This window comes from Leptonychotes weddellii, chromosome 7 (assembly GCF_054177405.1).
Source record: "Leptonychotes weddellii isolate Sample4059 chromosome 7, ASM5417740v2, whole genome shotgun sequence".
Taxonomy (NCBI): domain Eukaryota; kingdom Metazoa; phylum Chordata; class Mammalia; order Carnivora; family Phocidae; genus Leptonychotes; species Leptonychotes weddellii.
Window position 1 is genome coordinate 11,676,847 of NC_138375.1, and position 19,474 is coordinate 11,696,320.

Sequence of the window (19,474 nt, forward strand, 5' to 3'; positions counted from 1 at the left end):
AAAATAAGATAGTCTAGAACTGGAGCCATGAGCCGACCATGTAAAGTCCTGCCCCCCAAACCCAGGAGCCCATTGAAAAGCCAGTCTTGTGCTAATGAGTATTGGGTCTATTCCTTGGGAAAGTCCCACCATATAGGGTAGCCCTGGAGTCCCCAAAAGACATTTGAACTTGGACTAGTAGACCCAGAGAGCTCCCCATGCAAAATGTATCCCAGGTCAGTGTAAGCTGTCCACCCACCAGGCTGCTGTGAGATCCTCAGCAGGTAAATAAAATGATATTTAAATATAATAATTTCCTTTCATTATTGCCTTCTCTATTTGCTACTGTAGAGAGAATAAAATATTTCTCCACATCATTTCGTCATTTGTTTTTCCAAACACTTAAAACTGTAATAGGGAAATTGCATTTATGAATCAATATTTCTGTAGTACCTAGAACAGTGTCTTGTATATAATAAATGCTTTACACGTTTTTACATTGAAAGAAATTGTTGTAAAGAATTTAAACAACAGTGGATCATATTTTCAAATGGCTAAGGAAATTCAGGGATTTGCTTTGCTCTGGGAACATTCTAATTAATTATTGATCTTGTACATGTTCATAAGTTTACCAGAGATTTCTCTTTTTTCTCACTTGAAAGTTGGATTTGTGAGCTAGACTAGAGCCCCTTGTGAGGCCTGCTTTCTGCTGTGAACTGAAAATTTATAAGTTTCTCTTTACCAGAATCTAAATTCAATACTCTACCATGTATTGCACGTTGAAAGATTCAAACGTTGGAATTTCACAGCTATTCATGGAGAAATAAGGTGGAAGCATTATCTGACAATTGAAGATAGAAAACAATTAAGGCTGCCGAAAAAAGTGCAACTTGAAGGTTGAACGGTATGGATTGCAAGGCTTTTTCATGAAAATCTATGTGTTTCTTCTCTTGTCAAGACAAGAGCTGGCTCATTTCCCAAGCTTTGCAAAGCTATCCATGAGCTCTCTAGAGAACAGCAAATAAATATCACTGTCTCTCCTGCACTGTGAAGAAAAAGCCAGCTCTGCTGATTACCACTGATATGTGAATCAGTTCTGGGGGGAAATGTTCATGTTCTATCTTAGGTAACTAAACTTAAACAGAATAAGTCTTACAATTCTGAGTCAATGTAAAAGTGTTATTCTTTTTTATTTATTGTGAGTTTTTATGTTTTCATTGTTATTAGGAGTGAACAGAGATGTGAGTAACCTACAATAGCAGAGGCATGGGGGAAAGCACTAAGAATTTGACTCTGGGATACTTTAGGTGATGTGTGCTGCAAGAGACTGTTTTTCTGTGTGCATATGTCTTTCTAAATATCTTCTGAGTAGACGAATATCATTAAGCTGAGTGTGTGTACTATCTCAGCCTAAATTAAGTGGAGGGACATAGGAAAAAGATCTAAAAATGAAATGTTGATAAAGGACAGAGATGCTCCAACTTCTTCTTCGATCTGGAACACCTGGTTCCTCCAGGTAGTTCCTATAAATACTTCCAACAGCAACCAAAAGAAAACTGAAAGGGATCTGTGGTAGGACCAAGCAAAGAACACTCTTTATTGTGCATTAGTTGAATGATTTCTGGATGGCTGAATCCAGGTAAGAGTCTGGAATCACTTAGACATGAGTGAGATACCTCCTGGCCTCGAGGTGCTCACAGTGCAGTCAGCAGAGAGACACTGTGTGAAAAGGGATAAGATAAAATGTATTTGAATTGAAGGGAAACACTCAAAGTAGTACTTAGTCTAGGTGGATCTGGAAAAGTTGACAGAGAAGCTGACTTCCCACCTGGCACTTGAGGTATGACTAGGAATCTACACTTCGTCTGGGGGAATACAACTTCTGGTCTCCTACACAGTCTAAAAAATTGGACTTTATTCCCTGAGTAGTGCCTAGTATGATGTCTGACACCTGGGAAGCAATCAATAAAAAAAAGTGTGGAAGGAAGTGTGTAGGCTTCCTGGAAGTGTGGTTACAAAGTACCACAAACCAGGTGGCTTAAAACAACAGAATTTCTTTTCCCATAGTTCTGGAGTCTGGAAGTCAGAAAACAAGGTGTTAGCAGAGACATGAAGGAGGATCCAACCTTACCTTTTTCAGCTTCTGGTGTCCCTAGGCATTTCTTGGCTTATGACAGCATCACTTCAATCTCTGCCACCATCTTTATGCTGCCATCTTACCTCTGTGTCCATGTGTTTCTGTCTTCTCTCCTTGTGTCCCTGTTTCCTCTTCTTATAAAGACACTGAATCATATTGGATTAGGGACCACTGTAGTCAAGTATGACCTCATCTTAACTTGATTCCATCTTCGAAGACCCTACTTCCAAATGAGGTCACATTCACCCATACCAGGAATTAGGACTTCAACAAATCTTGTTGGGGACACAACTTAACCCACAACAGAAGGAATGAGCATTCAACGTTTTGGTGCAGGAGGCTGAATCATATTTTAGAAGGTTAACTCAAAAAATGCAGGGCAGAGGCTATATGAGAGCAGTGGAGATTTGAAGGAAGAGTCAGGAATCTCAGGTAAGGAATTGTTGAGAGGAGACAGAGATGTTGAAAACTTCAAGTGGGGTGGTAGCCATGAAGACAGAGAAGAGAGGACTGTTAGCTCCATAAGTTAATCAACTGGTTAGCTGTGAGTAGGATTCAAGGTCATTCCCAGGTTTCTAGCTTAGGAGGCAGACTTGACGAGTAGTGGTACCATTAACAGCAACACAGAATATAAGGGTAGAAGGCTCTTCTCTGCAAAGGACATTGGTGCGTTCAGCCTTGTATGTATTGTAATGAAGGTATATCCAGTACACTTTCAGGGAATGGGTTAGTAGAGATAGTGCTGTCCACTAGCACTCTTTTTTTTTTTTTAAGATTTTATTTATTTATTTGAGAGAGAGAGAGAGAGCATGAGCAGAGGGAGGGACAGAGGGAGAGGGACAAGCAGACTTGCTGCTGAGCAGGGAGCCCGACAAGGGCTCAATCCCAGGACTCTGGGATCATGACCTGAACTGAAGGCAGACGTTTAACTGACTGAGCCACCCAAGCACCCCCACTAATACTATTTACAGTGGAATTGTTCTGTATCTGTGCTGTTCAGTACAGTAGCCTCTGGCCACATGTCGCTAGTGAGCTCCCAAAATGTGCCCCCACGGAGCTGAATTTTTAGTTTAGTCTTAATAAATTTAATTTGCATAGTCACAGGTGGCTAGAGCTATCATATTAAGTAACACTGGTCTGGCAGGTATTTGAATATATGTGTTTAATATTTGAAAGAGACACACAGCATGGTCCAGACTTGAAATTGAGTTTTGGGAGTCATTAGCTGAAGGGCAATTGCTGAAGCCATGTGAGTGCATAAAGCATCCCCACCCCCCCCAACTCAAGGGAGGCCAGATGCTAACAGAGAAGAATAAAGAATGAAACCCTTGGGGAATATCAACATATAAGTGGTACACACAGAAGAGGGTGAGCAAACAACACATGAGAAGTAGAAAGGAAAAGCAGAAGAGAGAATGGTATTGTAAAAACCATGGGAGAATTTTAATGAGACAGCAGTTTCACCATGTCATATAAAACAGATTTTCCTTTGACAATAAATGCAATGGCCGTATTTTGTTTAGCAAGAGTTAAGTATATTGTATGCTGGAGACATGGATTTTTATTTTTATTTTCCCCTCTTTCAGCCCCACCAACATGAAAGACATCTCAAAGGTTTATGGAGGCAACAATATTCAAAAAGATGGGACTATGGATACCAGAGAATCCAGAATAATGCCCCCTGAAAACATAGCCCCATAGCAGGAGGGCCCAGAATTTCTTCCCCATGAAGCCCTCCATTGAGATTGTATAATTTTTGTCAGATGCCTCTACTGATAAGAATACCACGTTTCATAGCCTCCACCTAATCACTTTATAAAGTGAGTGGAATTACTTCCAGTTTACAAAAGAGGAGGCTTGTGGCTTATGAAGTTCCAGTTACTTGGCTTAGATGCTGCAAATTGCATACAGCAGAGCAGAGACCAGAATGCAGGTTCATCTGTCTTCAGTGTTCTTTTTGACCTTAACAGTGTAAGACATTGACAAATGCTGTCATGACGTTTGCTGATGTCTCCCTACCACCTGTACTACTATTCACTTAATATCTTCAAAAGTAAATTTAAATTATTGTTTAGAAACCAAATACTTGAAAGACCAGTATCACTTCTTACAAATAAATGATAATTTTTAAATAAAAAAATTATGATGAAGAATAAAAAATAAAAATGTAATTAATGTTATTAAATACTGCTGCCTGTCAAAGATTTTGCATCTGAAACCTGCTTTCTTTTAATTAAAAAGGAAGACTAACAAATGTTTAAAGAGATTCTCGGGTGCCTGGGTGGCTCAGTTGGTTAAGCGACTGCCTTCGGCTCAGGTCATGATCCTGGAGTCCCTGGATCGAGTCCCGCATTGGGCTCCCTGCTCGGCGAGGAGCCTGCTTCTCCCTCTAACCCTCCCCCCTCTCATGTACTCTCTCTCTCTCTCTCATTCTCGCTCTCTCAAATAAATAAATAAATCTTTAAAAAAAAAAAAGAGATTCTCAATACACGCCCTACCATAAGGAGACTATCCCCTCACCTTTTGAAAAGGATAGCGTCTAATAGTGGTACTCTCTCAGGGATGAAACATCTTATTTTCCATTAAAGAATAAATAGTATAAGGTCACCCTTTGCCATTTTACAGATAAGAAAAAAGGAAGGCTCTAAGATGTTGTCATTTCAACCTAGAATAAAACCATAAGGAGGCTGATGAATTATAATCCCGGACTGTCCCATAGTTTCTGAGGCTACCTGTTATTTCTTATGGCATAACTTTCATAAGGCATCCTTTTTAGATACTCATGTTGCTGACAAAATCAAACTGCACTATAGATTTCAAAGATGGCATTCTGTACATTTCATTGATTATATTTGTGGTTTTTAGAATAATGTGGCTTAAAAGCTTCCTTAGCAGTATGATTCTTCCCTTTAAGGAAAAAAAAAAAAAAGGTCAAACAGAATCCGTGCTGAGTTCAGTTTAGAGTCAAAAACTGAATACACCAGGGAACTGGTGTTCCAGCTAAATACAGAGCTGGGCATTTCACTAAACCATATGCCCTGTAGGAGAGTAGGTTCATCCTCCTCCTCAAGACTTTGAGGATTAATCACCATAGCTCTGTGCTGGTCCACATGACAACAAGGCAGGTTTTTGTTCTTGGACAGAAGTGTTAGCCATAACCTGATCCTGGCGGGGCGGCGGGGGGGGGGGGGGGCGGTTGCCACCTTCTGGACGACAATCTTAGCAAGAATCTTTGGGTCCCAGAGGTAACTTTCTCCAGGTAAAATGCAAGATCAACCTTGTCTATATAAATTTCCACTTTATGCAACCAATACCTTAAATAAGTTCTAGGGTGTGTATATTATGTGAACCACATTAAAAGAAAATATTTTGAAATAAAACAAGAAGAAGAAAGATCCCTCAGATTGTATTTTTTTTTCCACTGGCGAGGTTTTATAGATCTATTTTTTTAAGCTTGAGTTTAAGCTAAGAAAAGAAACCTTGCTTTTTATGGCAAGAGTTCTTGAGTAGAAAGACAATTTATAATGGAAAGCATCTTGCAGAAAAGTTTTGGTAATCAGAGAGGGAAAATTCAGAGTAGCTTTGTAAATTTTGACTTTGAAAGGCCAGTATAATGTAAATACGACTTCCTAGAGTGTAAACAGCAGTGGTTCGAAAATAAAAACTTGTGCAAAACAGGCAGCTATCTAGTTGGAAGAAAATGTGTCTAATAAGCATGGGTGTCTGAGATGCCTTGAATATTTTTGATAATGTACTATAATTATTAAAGATGTAAAATTTCCAGGACTTTTGAAACCATGAAAAAACAAGTTTATTGGGTTTTTGTCCCCCCCCCCAGAATAAGACAACTATACTTTTTGGTATTCTTTACATATTTAAAGTAACCTAAAGACATTAAACTTATTGTTCTCACATAAATTACATACTTGGAAATGTTTTAAATTATTAATGGAGCCACAAGTGCTTAAATTTTAAGGCATCCACCATCTCTTCATTTAATAAATAGATGAAAATATCAGTATTAAAAAGTGTAATTATTTATTTGCCTTAGGATCTCCATTGTAGCAAATAAAGATTACACCATTTTGAGAAAATCCAAAAGCTTACCAAAAATACTATTTTTGTTTGTTTGTTTGTTTTTAATTTTATTTTGTTATGTTAGTCACCATACAATACATCATTAGTTTTTGATGTGGTGTTCTACAATTCATTGTTTTTGTACAACACTCAAATGTTTTCCCACCACTGGGAGATTCTGTGTCATTGTTTTTACCTTGGGCTTCTGAAAACTGGCTTTTGTTCCAGACTTAGACAAACTTTTCTATCCCTTACCATCCTGGATTTTGTGTGATTTGAGCACACTCTCAAAAAAGTCATTTTTCTCTCTCCTTAAAGGATACAAGAAAATAGAGAGGTCAGATTCTTTGTTGTAGAAGTATTTTAATGGAACTGTGGTATAGAAAGGAGGTGGGCTAGGAACATTTGCTTTATAATCTAGTCAAATGCAAAAACTCCTCTCTTCCTAGACTCCACTGGGCCCTCAAGCAGCAGTAATAATGTGTGTTAAATGAGCCAATGAAAGAATGAATCGTCACTTTCTTTTCTGCCTATAAATCTGTAATCCTAGAATGTGTAGCAGCCCAACCTACTGAATTTTAGTACCCAGCGTCTGTCCCTGTGTATTCCTTGCAGTCCATTCTGTATATCTTCCCATAGACATCAGTGCTGTGTGTTTTTCATTTTATTTCAATCTTTTGGTTATATCCACCTTCCCAACGTCATTACGAGACACCAGGCTACAAAATTCACATCTCATTGCAAAAATACATGCTCATGTCTTTAAATTCTCCCATTTTGCTTTCATGACACTTACATGTGTTCATCTCCAGACATGTTCTTTTTGCAGATTTTATAATTTTTCCTCTTATAGCTTTGTCTGCCTGCCTATCCCTCCATTCAGCCTTCCATCCTACCACAAAGTAATTCATTTAACAGATTTCATTATCAACTTATGTATTTATTTTTGAAAAAAGTTTGTCCAAAGAATGTCTCCAGGGAAAACAGTAGTCTTGGTAAATTTAAAAAGCTACCTGTCTTGGAGGAGGTTGGGAAGATGGCAGAATATGAGGACCCTAAGCTCACCTTGTCCTACAGATACAACTAGATAACATTCACATCAGTGTAAATAACCCAGAAAATGACCTGATGACTGGCAGAACAGACTCCACAACTGAAGTTAGAGAAGAGGACACACTGAAGAGGGTAGGAAGGGCAGAGATGCAGTCAGAGATGCTGAGGGGAGCAAAAGGGACCATGGCCATCTGTTAGGGGGAGGGAGTCACAGGTGCAGAGAAGGGAAAGAAACAGACTATCACACGGGGAAGACAAATCCCCATAACATCAGCTTTGAAAGCAAGAGGAGCCGAATTTTGAATTTCTTGAGTTCTTACAACCAGAAGGACTCAATGCCTGGAATTTTAAACATCAGCAGGTTTAGTTCTGGGAGAGCCTGGAGGGTGAGAGGAAGCTGAGTCCCCACCTTTAAAGAGATAGCATGACAAACAGCCCACAGAGATACAGGGTAGAAGCAGCAGTTTGCCCAGAGCCTGGGACATACAGGAAGGAGAGTAGTTTACTCATTTTGGAGCATATCCCGGAGGGGCAGGGATCACTGAGGGAGTTCTCCAGGAACAAAGGAGCTGGCAGGTGCCATTTCCTTCCTCTGCCCCCCAGCATAAACACACAGCCACCTGTGGGAACCAGTGGCACTGACATTCACGACCTAACGTGTTTACACCAAGCCCCGCCCCACAGTGCTTCCTTAGATCCACCCTTTCCAGTCTTGCTTGCCTCAGTACCAGAGATGTGGGCCCCTTTACCCAGAAGACCGGCGCAAACCCTGCCAACACTGTGTCTCCAGACTGGCATGATTTGCCGAGCCTGAGTCCCAGTGGCCAAGGGTCTCATTTCCCAAGCAGACTGGCATGCACCTTTGTAAGACTGTGCTCCTCCACCAACCCCACCCCACCCCCCACCCCCGGCCAGGGACCAAAGCCTGCCCACAACAGGAAAAGAGAGGCTCCGTGGACTATTGGACCTAAGGAAAAGGCAGCCAGGATACAACAGCCAAGTGCACACAACACACTGGTACACAGAGGACACTGCATGGCAGGGCACTCCAGGACCTCTTCTTCAGAAGACCACTACTTTCAACAGCAGGAGATATAGCTGACTTTTCTAACACACAAAAACAGACATAGAGAGTTAAACAAAATCAGGAGACAGAAGAGAATGTCCCAAATAAAAGAACTGGATGAAACCACAGCAAGAGACTTCAGCGAAACAGTGATAAGTAACGTGCTTGATGGAGAATTTAAAGTAATGATCATAAAGATACTTGAGAAAAGAGTGGAGGAGATCAGTGAGATCTTTAATAAAGAGACAAAAAAGAACCAATCAGAGATGAAGAACACAATAATGAAATTTAAAATACACTTGAGGGAATAAAAAGCAGACCAGAAGAAGACAAATGAATTAGTGACCTAGAAGACAGAATAATGGAAAGTAATCAAGCTGAGCAGGTGAGAGAAGAAAAAGTACACAAAATGAGAATAGATTTAGGGAACTTAGTGACTCCATAATAACATTCACATTATAAGGATCCCAGAAGAAGAAGAGAGAAAAGGGGGCAGAAAATTTATTTGAAGAAAGAATAGCTGAAAACTTCTCTAATATGGGGAAGGAAACAGATATCCAGATCCAGGAGACACAGAAATCCCCTAACAAAATCAACCCAAGGAGGTCCATCCCAAGACACATATAATTAAAATGGCAAAAAGTAGTAATACAGGGAGAATTTTAAAAGCAGCAAGAAAAAAGAAGACAGTTACAAACAAGGAAAACCCCATAAGGCTATGAGCGGATTTTTCAGCAGAAACTTTGCAGGCCAGAAAGGAATTGCCTGATATATTCGAAGTGCTAACAGGAAAATATCTGCAGCCAAGAATACTGTAACCAGCAAGGCTATCATTCCGAATAGGAGAGATAGTTTCTCAGAGAAACAAAAGCCAGAGGAGTTCATGACCATTAAACCAGCCCTACAAAAAAAGGCTAAAGGAGACTCTTTGAGTGAAAAGGAAAGACCGTAAGTAAGAGTAAGAAAAGTGGGAAACTCACAAAAGCAGTAAAAATAAGTGTATCTGTAAAAATCAGCCAAGAAATTCACAGAATAAAAGGATGTAAAATATGACACCATATACCTAAAATGGGGACGGGGAGAGGGAGTAAAGAATGGGTTCAAACTTAGGTGACCATCAACTTAATATAGACTGCTATATGCAGAAGATGTTATATACAAACCTGATGGTAATCATAAATCAAAAACCAGTAATAGATATGCGAAAAATAAAGAGAAAGGAATCCAAGTAGATCACTAAAGAAAGCCAGCAAGGCATGAAAGACAGCAAGAGAAGAAAGAATCAGAGCAGAACTACAGAAACCACAAACAAGTACCAAATGGCAATAAATACATATATTATCAATAATTACTTTGAATGTAAATGGACTAAACACTCCAAACAAAAGACACAGGGTGTCCGAAAGGATTAAAAAAAAAAAAACAAGACCCATCTGTATGCTGCCTACAAGAGACTCATTTCACACCTAAAGATACATGCAGATTGAAAGTGAGGGGATAGGGAAACATTTATCATGCAAACGGATGTGAAAAGAAGCAATACTTATATCGGACAAAATAGACTTTAAAACAAAGATTGTAACAAGAGACAAAGAAGGACACTATTATAATAAAGGAGACAATCTAACAAGAGGATAAAACAGTTGTAAATACTAATGCATCCAACAGCTCTCTGGAGTGTCTTTATATAAGGGCAGTAATCCCAATTATGAGGGTTCTACTCTCATGACCTAATCACCTCCCAAAGGCCCCACCTCCTCATACTATCACCTTCGGGGTTAGGATTTCCACATGAACTTGAGAGGGATACAAACATTTAGACCATTGCATTACTCATTGCCCTTTATTACCAATTTAATCATCAGGTGCTATTTATTCAATTATGACAAATCATACCCTTTCAAAAAGTCTCTGAGGGTTCCTGACCTGAATAACTAGGAAGGATCCAGAGAACCCTAGTGTACATTCTGGCAAAAGAGACATCCAGCTTTCCTGGTGGAAACCCCCAGGCTCTCCTGCTTGTCTCCTTGCGTGGGTGAGCAGTGCCTGGCCATCATGAATTACTCCTGAGAACTCTGCTGCTAAGCTCTAGAAAAAGGCAGGAAAGAGAGCTATTACTTGCTCCTGAATCCTCTCCAGGACAGAATGTTCCTCACAGATATGTGAGGCTGCCATCTCTTTCTGAGTGTGAATTCCGTTACCACTCGGGTATGATTATTGGCAAAGAAAAAAACAGAACGTGTTGCAAACAGCACAGCAGTTCTGGTCAATCTGGATGCATTCCCATTCTCTCTTGTCAGTGGAGGGAGCATGCAAGAGTGAAGAAAAGTGAATCGGTTATAGATGCAAGTTTAGGAATCCTCGATTCCCTACCACAAGCATGTTCATCCCACAGGGGCATAACTCAAGATGTGCAGGTTTCCGCAGAGCACTGTAAAGTGTCTTCTCTTTCAAGAGGAACAGAACATAGGCAGGCAGGAGAGAGATTTCAGAGCCCTCACAGCCAGGAAAATGTCAGAGCTGAAAGTCTAAGATTGCCCTCCCCTCCTGGCCCTAAATTAGCTGTTCACCTGCCTAAGAAAAATGCTAACTTTGGAGGCAGTTCTCAGAGTTCACATCATGATGAAGGTTAGTACCATGGTAGCTTGGATGGCAGTTTTGAAATCCCTGATTTGCATGTAGTGTTTTCCTTAAAGATTTACTATATATTTACAAAAGAGAGATGTACACTTTTTTTTTTAAGATTTTTTATTTATTTGCAAGAGAGAGAATGAGAGAGAGCACATGAGAGGGGGGAGGGTCAGAGGGAGAAGCAGGCTCCCTGCCGAGCAGGGAGCCCGATGCGGGACTCGATCCCGGGACTCCAGGATCATGACCCGAGCCGAAGGCAGTCGCTTAACCAACTGAGCCACCCAGGCACCCGAGAGATGTACACATTTCTTATGAATGATTTAAAACACAGTATGTATACCACTTGGGATGGGGAAGTACATGCCAAGCTAGAAATGATTGTTTTTTTAAACATTTTAACTATTTCTTCTCAATTCCAGAACTTCATATGCACCGACTATGCACCATAAACTGTGCCAAGTATTGCCAGGATACAAATAAGAAAATGATTTAGTCCTTGTCTCAAAGGAGTTTTTAATGTAATGAAGGTATATTCATCATCTGTTGCCACAGTAATGCTGTGTAACAAATCACACCAAGCTCAGTGTTCTAGCTCACACATCTGTGGCTCACCTGGGCATCGGGTGACCCCCGCTGGGCTTGGCTGAGCTTGGCTCGAAGCTGCAGGTTTCAGGCAGTTCTATATTCTCCATGGGCCTCTCAGCACCCTAAGATCAGTGGACTAGCCAGGCATGTTCTTCTCATTGGGCACATCACATGTCCTAATATTCACTGGCCAAAGCAAGTCACGTAGCCAAGCCCAACATCATTAGATGGAACAAATCTACTGTCCCTTGGAGGAACCACGGAGTCACCTGACAAAGATACGTGGATATAGGGAGAGATGCAAAATTGAGAAAAATAATACAGTCAAGCACATTAGGGAAAGATAGATTCACAACTGCCTAATAACAAAGGATGGGGATTTCAATAGGGAAGTGATTGATTATATCTCAAAGACATTAAGAAAATGTTCTTAGAGGAGGTGGCATTTGCACTTAGTGTTTTTATTTCAAGAGGCAGACAAGGTGAGGGGAGGGAGGGAAACAGTAATTCAAAGATGATCCATGAGCGAAGTCACGGACATGTGTAGGACATTTTCAGTGTTAGGTTATAAAGAAGTAAATTGAAAGAAAACATTGTAACAGTAGAACAAGTATACCAGTAGGAAAACTACAAATAGACACTCAGTGGAGACCCCAGTGTCAGAAGTTCTTGTGTTGTATGTTATTATTGGGAGTTTTTTGGGAAAAAAAAAAAAAATGAGTGTTTGAAAATTCCCAAAGTATGAAATGTGGAAAAGCACACAAGGAAAGAATTTTTGTTTAAGTCTTTAGAGCTGTAATTAAAGCTGGAAATGACTTAGAAATCATCTAGTCCAGCTCACTTATTTCTTTTTTCACAGATAAAGAAACTTATGTTTTGGAGATAAATTCTCTTCTCCCTCTCTCTCTCTTTCTCTGTGTGTGTGTGTGTGTGTGTGTGTGTGTGTGTGAAAAATATAAACATATTTAGAGAGAGAGAATAAATGTCATCTTAAATAACTCTATCCATCTATGTTTGTAAAGTACACAATAAATATCTTTATATAGAAAATAAATTATTTCATATAGATATCAAGGTGGGGGTATGAAATGAGCAGACTTCTTAAAGTGGTATCCTAAAGAATTCTTAATCCGTCATAAATTTAAAAACCACTTGTATCCTCATTAAGTGGTCTTTCTGGTTTCAAGGAATAGAATGGGAGTCACGTCACTGAAATGCAAAGGGCAGACTTGCTAAGAAGGAAGAAAAATATATATTGCCACAGATATTCAAGGCCTGGAAACACCACCTGAAGTGCCCAGTCTAATGGCCGAAGTGGGGTGGCTCCCCAGACCCCAGACTGCAGTCGGAGTTTGGGGTACGGTTATCAAAAGATGGGGGACTGGACGCTAGGGGGCAGGCCAGGGCAAAGACAGCAAACACTATGTCCATCTGCCAGTCTTCCTCTTCCAAAACCCATTCCTTCGTTGGTCAATGGAAGGTAATTACCTGCCTACTCAAAATGTAATTAGAAAAGGAAAAGAGTTTGTGTTCACAATATGTGAGATTTTCCCCAGAATAGAGATAATGAAACTTTGAAGTTGTGCCCTTTAGATGATCACCATTAATGGAGATCAGAAGTCAGCCAGCTATGGCCCGCAGGTCAAATCCAGCTGGTCTGTTTTCATAAAAGGAGTTTTATGGAAACAGCCACCCCTGTTTGTTTACGTATTGTTTATGCCAGCTTTTGCACTACAATGGCAGGGTGGATTAATGGCAACGGGAGACAGGGCCCATGTGGCCTGCAGTGCCTCAAACATTCCATATCAGGCCCTTCACAGCGGGGGTTGCCCGCCCCTCCTGCAGATAGAGGACAGTTCCTGGAATGGGCGAAATCTGCATGTGCTTCTGCTTCAGGTGATGGATTCAGCAGGGGGTCTGCCCAGGAGGCATATCGGTGGACTGGGTGTCACCGTTTTGCCTCCTTCCCCGGGCTCCGCTATGGGCCATCCTTTTAACCCTTTGCTCTCTGTCCTTTGCCAGACTCCGACCTGAGCATGCGCACACTGAGCACGCCCAGCCCAGCCCTGATATGTCCCCCGAACCTGCCCGGGTTTCAGAATGGAAGGGGCTCGTCCACCTCCTCATCGTCCATCACCGGGGAGACGGTGGCCATGGTCCACTCCCCGCCCCCGACCCGCCTCACCCACCCGCTCATCCGGCTGGCCTCCAGACCGCAGAAGGAGCAGGCCAGCATCGAGCGCCTCCCGGACCAGTCCATGGTGCAGATCTTCTCCTTCCTGCCCACCAACCAGCTGTGCCGCTGCGCCCGCGTGTGTCGCCGCTGGTACAACCTGGCCTGGGACCCGCGGCTCTGGAGGACTATCCGCCTGACGGGCGAGACCATCAACGTGGACCGCGCCCTCAAGGTGCTGACCCGCAGACTCTGTCAGGACACGCCCAACGTCTGTCTCATGCTGGAAACCGTAACTGTCAGTGGCTGCAGGCGGCTCACGGACCGAGGGCTTTACACCATTGCCCAGTGCTGCCCCGAACTGAGGCGACTGGAGGTCTCGGGCTGTTACAATATCTCCAACGAGGCGGTCTTCGACGTGGTGTCCCTCTGCCCCAACCTGGAGCACCTGGACGTGTCAGGTAAATGGCGGCTGACCCCACCCCCCACCCGCGGGGCCTTCCGGTTCACCCTCCCAAAGCAGTAGAGGACATTGCCCCCCCCCACACACACAAGGTCCCCTCCCTGATAGGCATTAGAGATGGAGGGTGGGTGGTAAGGACGCTGACTCTTCCAGAGAGACTGTCTCTATGTAATCACGACCCCAGAGGCCAGAGGTATCCCTTTCATCACACAAGGCCCACTCCTTAAAGGCACTCAAGTCACCTTTTTGTCTGGCTGTTAAGGTAATGGGACTTTTAAACCCGTCCTTCCTCCCCATAGCCGTCACTGAATTTCAGAGCAACCACAGAGAATGGGAACCAAATATCTAACCCAAAGATAGGTAGTTTAGACACCGCCCTTTCTGTCCATTAGTTATTATTTCATGGAGCCCAAAAGCTGTGTCTACGCTGATTCTGTGCTTTGGGCCGTGCTCACGATTGCTTGCCATTTTGCAGACCCTGGGGAAAATCCATCATGGTCAAGTGTCTCCTTATATTTCACCCCCACTGTCCTCACCCTTGGGTTGATTTTGGATCCTTTTTTTTTTTTTTTTTTAAGCAAAATTCTCAATTACATACTGCAAGGATAAGGCCCATCAAGTGGAGCCTTTAGATCTTTTTAAAATTGAGGGAAATCCCAGCATGGTTGCTTTGCTTGAAAACCTCTCTCAGGCAGGAAGAATTAAAACCCAGACTCATACTTTGGCGCCAGACGTGGATCCAGCCGGACTAACAGCCTTTCTTTATCTCATCCACTGCCCAGTCAAAAGACCAACATTGGAGAGGTTGAAATCTGTAAGATGCATCAGGGAGTTAAACGAACAGCATGAGCCACAACCTCAGGGATGGTCGGGGAGGGGTCAAGAAGTAAAAACCACTGTGACAGGCGAATAAACAGAATTTGGGATTTACAAGCATCTGAGGTAAATGATACCCTCCAACAAAATCTGAAGTCAAAGTCTGCTCTCTGAGCTTGCTCTCTCTTTCAAAAGCCGACATCTAAAAATATTTCAGATGACAGTCAATTATTTTTCGCAGATTCTTTCCCTCGCTGGAAAGCAATTCGTTTCTCCACCCCCTTCCGCTGGCTTCGGGACAAAACCATAGTAACCGTAGTTTCAGTTAGTCATGAGCAGCTGCGGGCCTAAAGAGGCAGGAAACAAAGAGGTTTTCTTACATTTTTCTTCCAAGGAATTCTGGAAACAGAAAGCATTGTGATGTGGTAGAGACTGGTTTCAAAACTTTGTGATTTGCGACAGTTCACAGCTTTCTCTAGATGTGTTTCCTCTTCATTTAAAAAAAAAAAAAGGCAAGGAATTGGCTTCTTTAACATTCTAAGATTCTGAGCATCGTGGGCCTATTTTTTCGACACCTCATTTCTTTGTCTTTTCAAAAATCAGGTTAGAGAACGACTTGTTCTTGGAGTCCCCATCTTTGTTGAAGGAGCTCCCTGAACACCCTCGGGACACGCTGCAAGTACTGTGCCCTTTTCTGTTGGAGTCCTTTTGAAATTCAGAAATGTAGAAACTACTTTGGGAATGGAAATTCCTGGGCTTCTAGCCTGAGTGAGTGGATGGGGCTAGGCCCTTTTGACTAACCATTCTGTAAGCCTGATGCCCTTCCACTATATCCCCCTAGTCTGCAGAGCCTAATATATTTGTGGTCTTCTCACACGCCTCCCAGTGACCGGCTGGGACCTGTGTAGACACTATGTACACAAGAGAATCTCTAACTCACCAAGTTAAAAGCACAGGATTCCAGCTATGGGGGGGAAGGGGGCGGGGTTTTCCAAATGGTGCACTCCAGTTCTGAGGGAATCTGGAAACCTTAGGTTGATACTGGGAGAAGCCAGAGGGCTGCCAGAGGTGATTTCACCTCTGCCTTGTTCTCCTTGGTTTTCGAGCTGGCCTTCTCGCTGGCAGGAACCTCGACTTTGGAGGATTCATTGCTGGTCTAGAGCTTCGTTACCCCAGAGGATGTGAGACTCTCTTGTCCCTGCTACACTCCCCTTGAAAGCTGTCTTTTCAAGTCATTGAAACTTACTATAACTAGCTGTAGGCTTTTGTCATTATCACATATTACTTTTTATTAATATTTAGTCCAGATTCTTCAAAGAAACAGAACAGTGTGTGTGTTGGTGCACACTTGAGCGTGTACATAAAGAGATTGATCTGTGTGTGTGTGTGTGTGTGTGTGTGTATGTGTAAAGAGATTGATCTGCCATCTGCAAGCTAGAAACCCAGGGAAACCTGACAGTACAGTTCAGTCCAAGTCCAAAGGCCTGAGAACCAGGGCTGCTGATGGTGTAAGTCTCATTCGAAGGCAGGAGAAGACCAATGCATCAGTTCAAACAGTCAAGCAGAAAACAAATTCTCCATTCCTCCATCTTTTGGTGTAGTCAGGCTCTCATCTGATTGAATGATGCCCATCCCCATTGGGGAGGGCAGTCTGCTTTACTGGGTCCACTGATTCAGACGTTAATCTTGCCCAGAAACAGGCTCACAGGTACCCCCAGAAATGTTTAGCCAAATATCTTGGCACCTAATCGACTCAAGTTGACATATAAAATTAACTATCACAATTAATAATGTCTTGAAACATCAATGAAACACAGTAAAGCAGGCCAGTTTTCAAAGTATAATATATTGTAATTATCGCAAATGAAATTGCCTCAAAGGGTCCTCTTACAACCAGACACCTGGAGTTCTCCAATAATGAGAGGGGATGGTAACGAAGAACATTTTTGTGAAAGCAGAACCAAATCTGCAATTAAGTGGAAGAAACCCCACAGATATGTTCAATCTAGATTGTTCATTTCCTATTGAGGAGTATCCATACTCCTTACCCTGAGTATTAGGGCAGGCCCCATAATCTGATCCCAATGGACCATTCCTATCTCAGTTCCCATTAAATGCTATCAGATACTTTGCATTCCACCTTATGGCCACTCCTCACAACCCCTCTGCCACCATGCTTTCTTGGGTCTCATATTTGCTCATGCTATCACCTTACTGCCTAATCTCCATGTTAGGTAACCAAATTGCTTCTCTCAAGAATCCTCTTATAGATACTCACCACTTCCAAGACTCCTGATTCCTCAGTATCTAAATGTTCACTTCATGCTGACACATCTACAGTAAATCTCTTGTGCAATTCATCAATTGCATGCTATATCCTAGTCATTTCTTACCTCCTCTCCTATAATTGAAGGCTTGCATCAGAAAACCTTCCCCTGTCTGGCTGTATGAGTCTCATAATCTCACTGAGTCTGAGATGCCTCATCTTTAAAAAATGAAGGTTTAATGGGATGATTTCTAGGGTGCTCTGCATCTCTGTAATGTATGAATGCATGAACTAACCACAGATACTACCTACTGGGCCATGGACCAATTTATTTTCTTTTCAGTCCAAACTTAACAAATCTGTAAGAATTAAGGCTGAGGCTTAAATTAAAATTATTGATCTAAAATAATACAAGCAGATCAAAAGAGCATCTTTACCAAAACTGAGCTTAACCAGTATTTCATTAAATTGGGGACTCGGTTTCAAAAACAAGGCACATGTTTCCCTGAATCAAATATAATATCCTTCCTGGAGTGCATCAGATTTTAGTAGATATTAAAAAAAAAAAAAAAAGAAACCGAAACTAAGAGTTTAGGGACAAAGGTTGTCATCTGAGCTTGAAAAACAAAATGCCTTCACAGGCATCCCAGATAGGCCGCCACTACTGTGGACATATAAATTCGGTATAAGCAGGATTACAGTCACTCTAAAAAAAAAAAAGAAATTCAAAACAAAGGAATATTTCAAAGCTGAAGGTGAGGGTTACCAACCACCTTCTGCACAACCATGACGGCTACTGGATAGAGCAGAGTGGACAGCCTCTGATGAGTCACCATCTTTGTTCTCCAGCATTGGATTGTATGCTTTACTCTTTCCTGAAATTCTTTGACCTGGTAGCACTTGGCTTTTGAACCTCATTATTCCCAGGACCTGAATTTTATAAGAGTTTCCTGGGCAGCCTGCCAGGAGGTGGGAGGACCGTCCCCATTAGCACGATTAGGTCGCCACTTGGGAGCCTTGGATATTGCTCGGGCAGCCAGGGCACAGAGGCGCCTGAGGTGAAGCACCTGGCTTTGGAACTGCAAGAAGGATTCGGGAAGAGCACAGAGAAAATGAAAAATACAGATAGAGTTTATGTAGTGGGATGAAATATATATATATATATATATAATGACATCATCATATTTATATTTATATACTAAAAATATGCTGTACATATATTATGTAATATCAGATGAACTGAAATATACATTGAATGAGTGTTTTATATATAATTATGTATAATATGTAATGTATATAATGTATCATGTATACACACATTCATAGGGGAAGAGTGGCTAGAAACAGTGTTTAGAGAGATAGCTAAAGATATCTTCCAATCATCTGAAAAAGGATAGAGTATTAAATGGGTTCTAGATCTCAACAACAACAAAATCTTCCTAAGCATTCATTTCCTTATCAGTAAAATGGATTAAAAATCAGGTAAGGAAATGTTTATAAAAGCATTCTGTAAACTTCATAATTCAATACAAATAAAAGCATTATAATTAAGTATAAAACAGACAGTTGTTTTATAGTATAAATTCACATCGGCCATGGCCAAAGTCCTGAGGACATTTAAATGTTGGAATTTAAATTATCCTGAGTGGGGAAAAATTAGCTCTAGATCAAGGTCCACAAATATTTCCTAGAGGCTTATATAGGCTTTACGGGACAGAAGGTGAAATCATATATATTTTGCAGGTACTTACATAAAGAGAGGAAACTCCTCCCTCCACACCCCCCTGCCATGTGACTGGGGTGGGCCTCCCGTGTGCTGGGCATGCTTTCTGCCTAATTGCCATCTGCTGGAGACATTTTTGGTATGAGAGCACTGGCCTGAGGGGAAAGGTCTGGTTAATGTGTGGGAAGAGGAGGATAGTGTTACGGACTGAATGTTTGTGTCTCCCCAGAATCCCTATATTGGAACCCTAGCCATCAGTGTGATGCTATTAGGAGGTGCGGCCTTTGGGAAGTCAGTAGGTTTAGGTGAGGTCATGAGGGTGGAGCCCCTATGATGGGATTAGTGCCTTTATAACAGAGACCAGAGAACTTGCTCTCCTTCTCTCCACCATGTGGGAATACAGTAAGGAGGCAGCTGTCTGCAAGAGGGTTCTCACCAGAAACCAGGAAATGAATTGGCTGGCAACCTTGATCTTGAACTTCTCAGCCTCTAAACTGTGAGAAAT

General features: G+C 41.8%; 1 protein-coding gene across 2 annotated transcripts in view; it reads left to right on the top strand.

The window, feature by feature from the left end:
• FBXL7 (F-box and leucine rich repeat protein 7) overlaps positions 1–19,474 on the top strand; it is a 373,318-nt gene that overhangs the window by 348,933 nt on the left and 4,911 nt on the right. For both annotated transcript variants that reach the window (XM_081825921.1, XM_006733172.3), the window contains exon 3: positions 13,551–14,162. In XM_081825921.1, the coding sequence (XP_081682047.1) occupies positions 13,551–14,162 (612 nt within the window). The remainder of the gene's footprint in view (positions 1–13,550; positions 14,163–19,474) is intronic.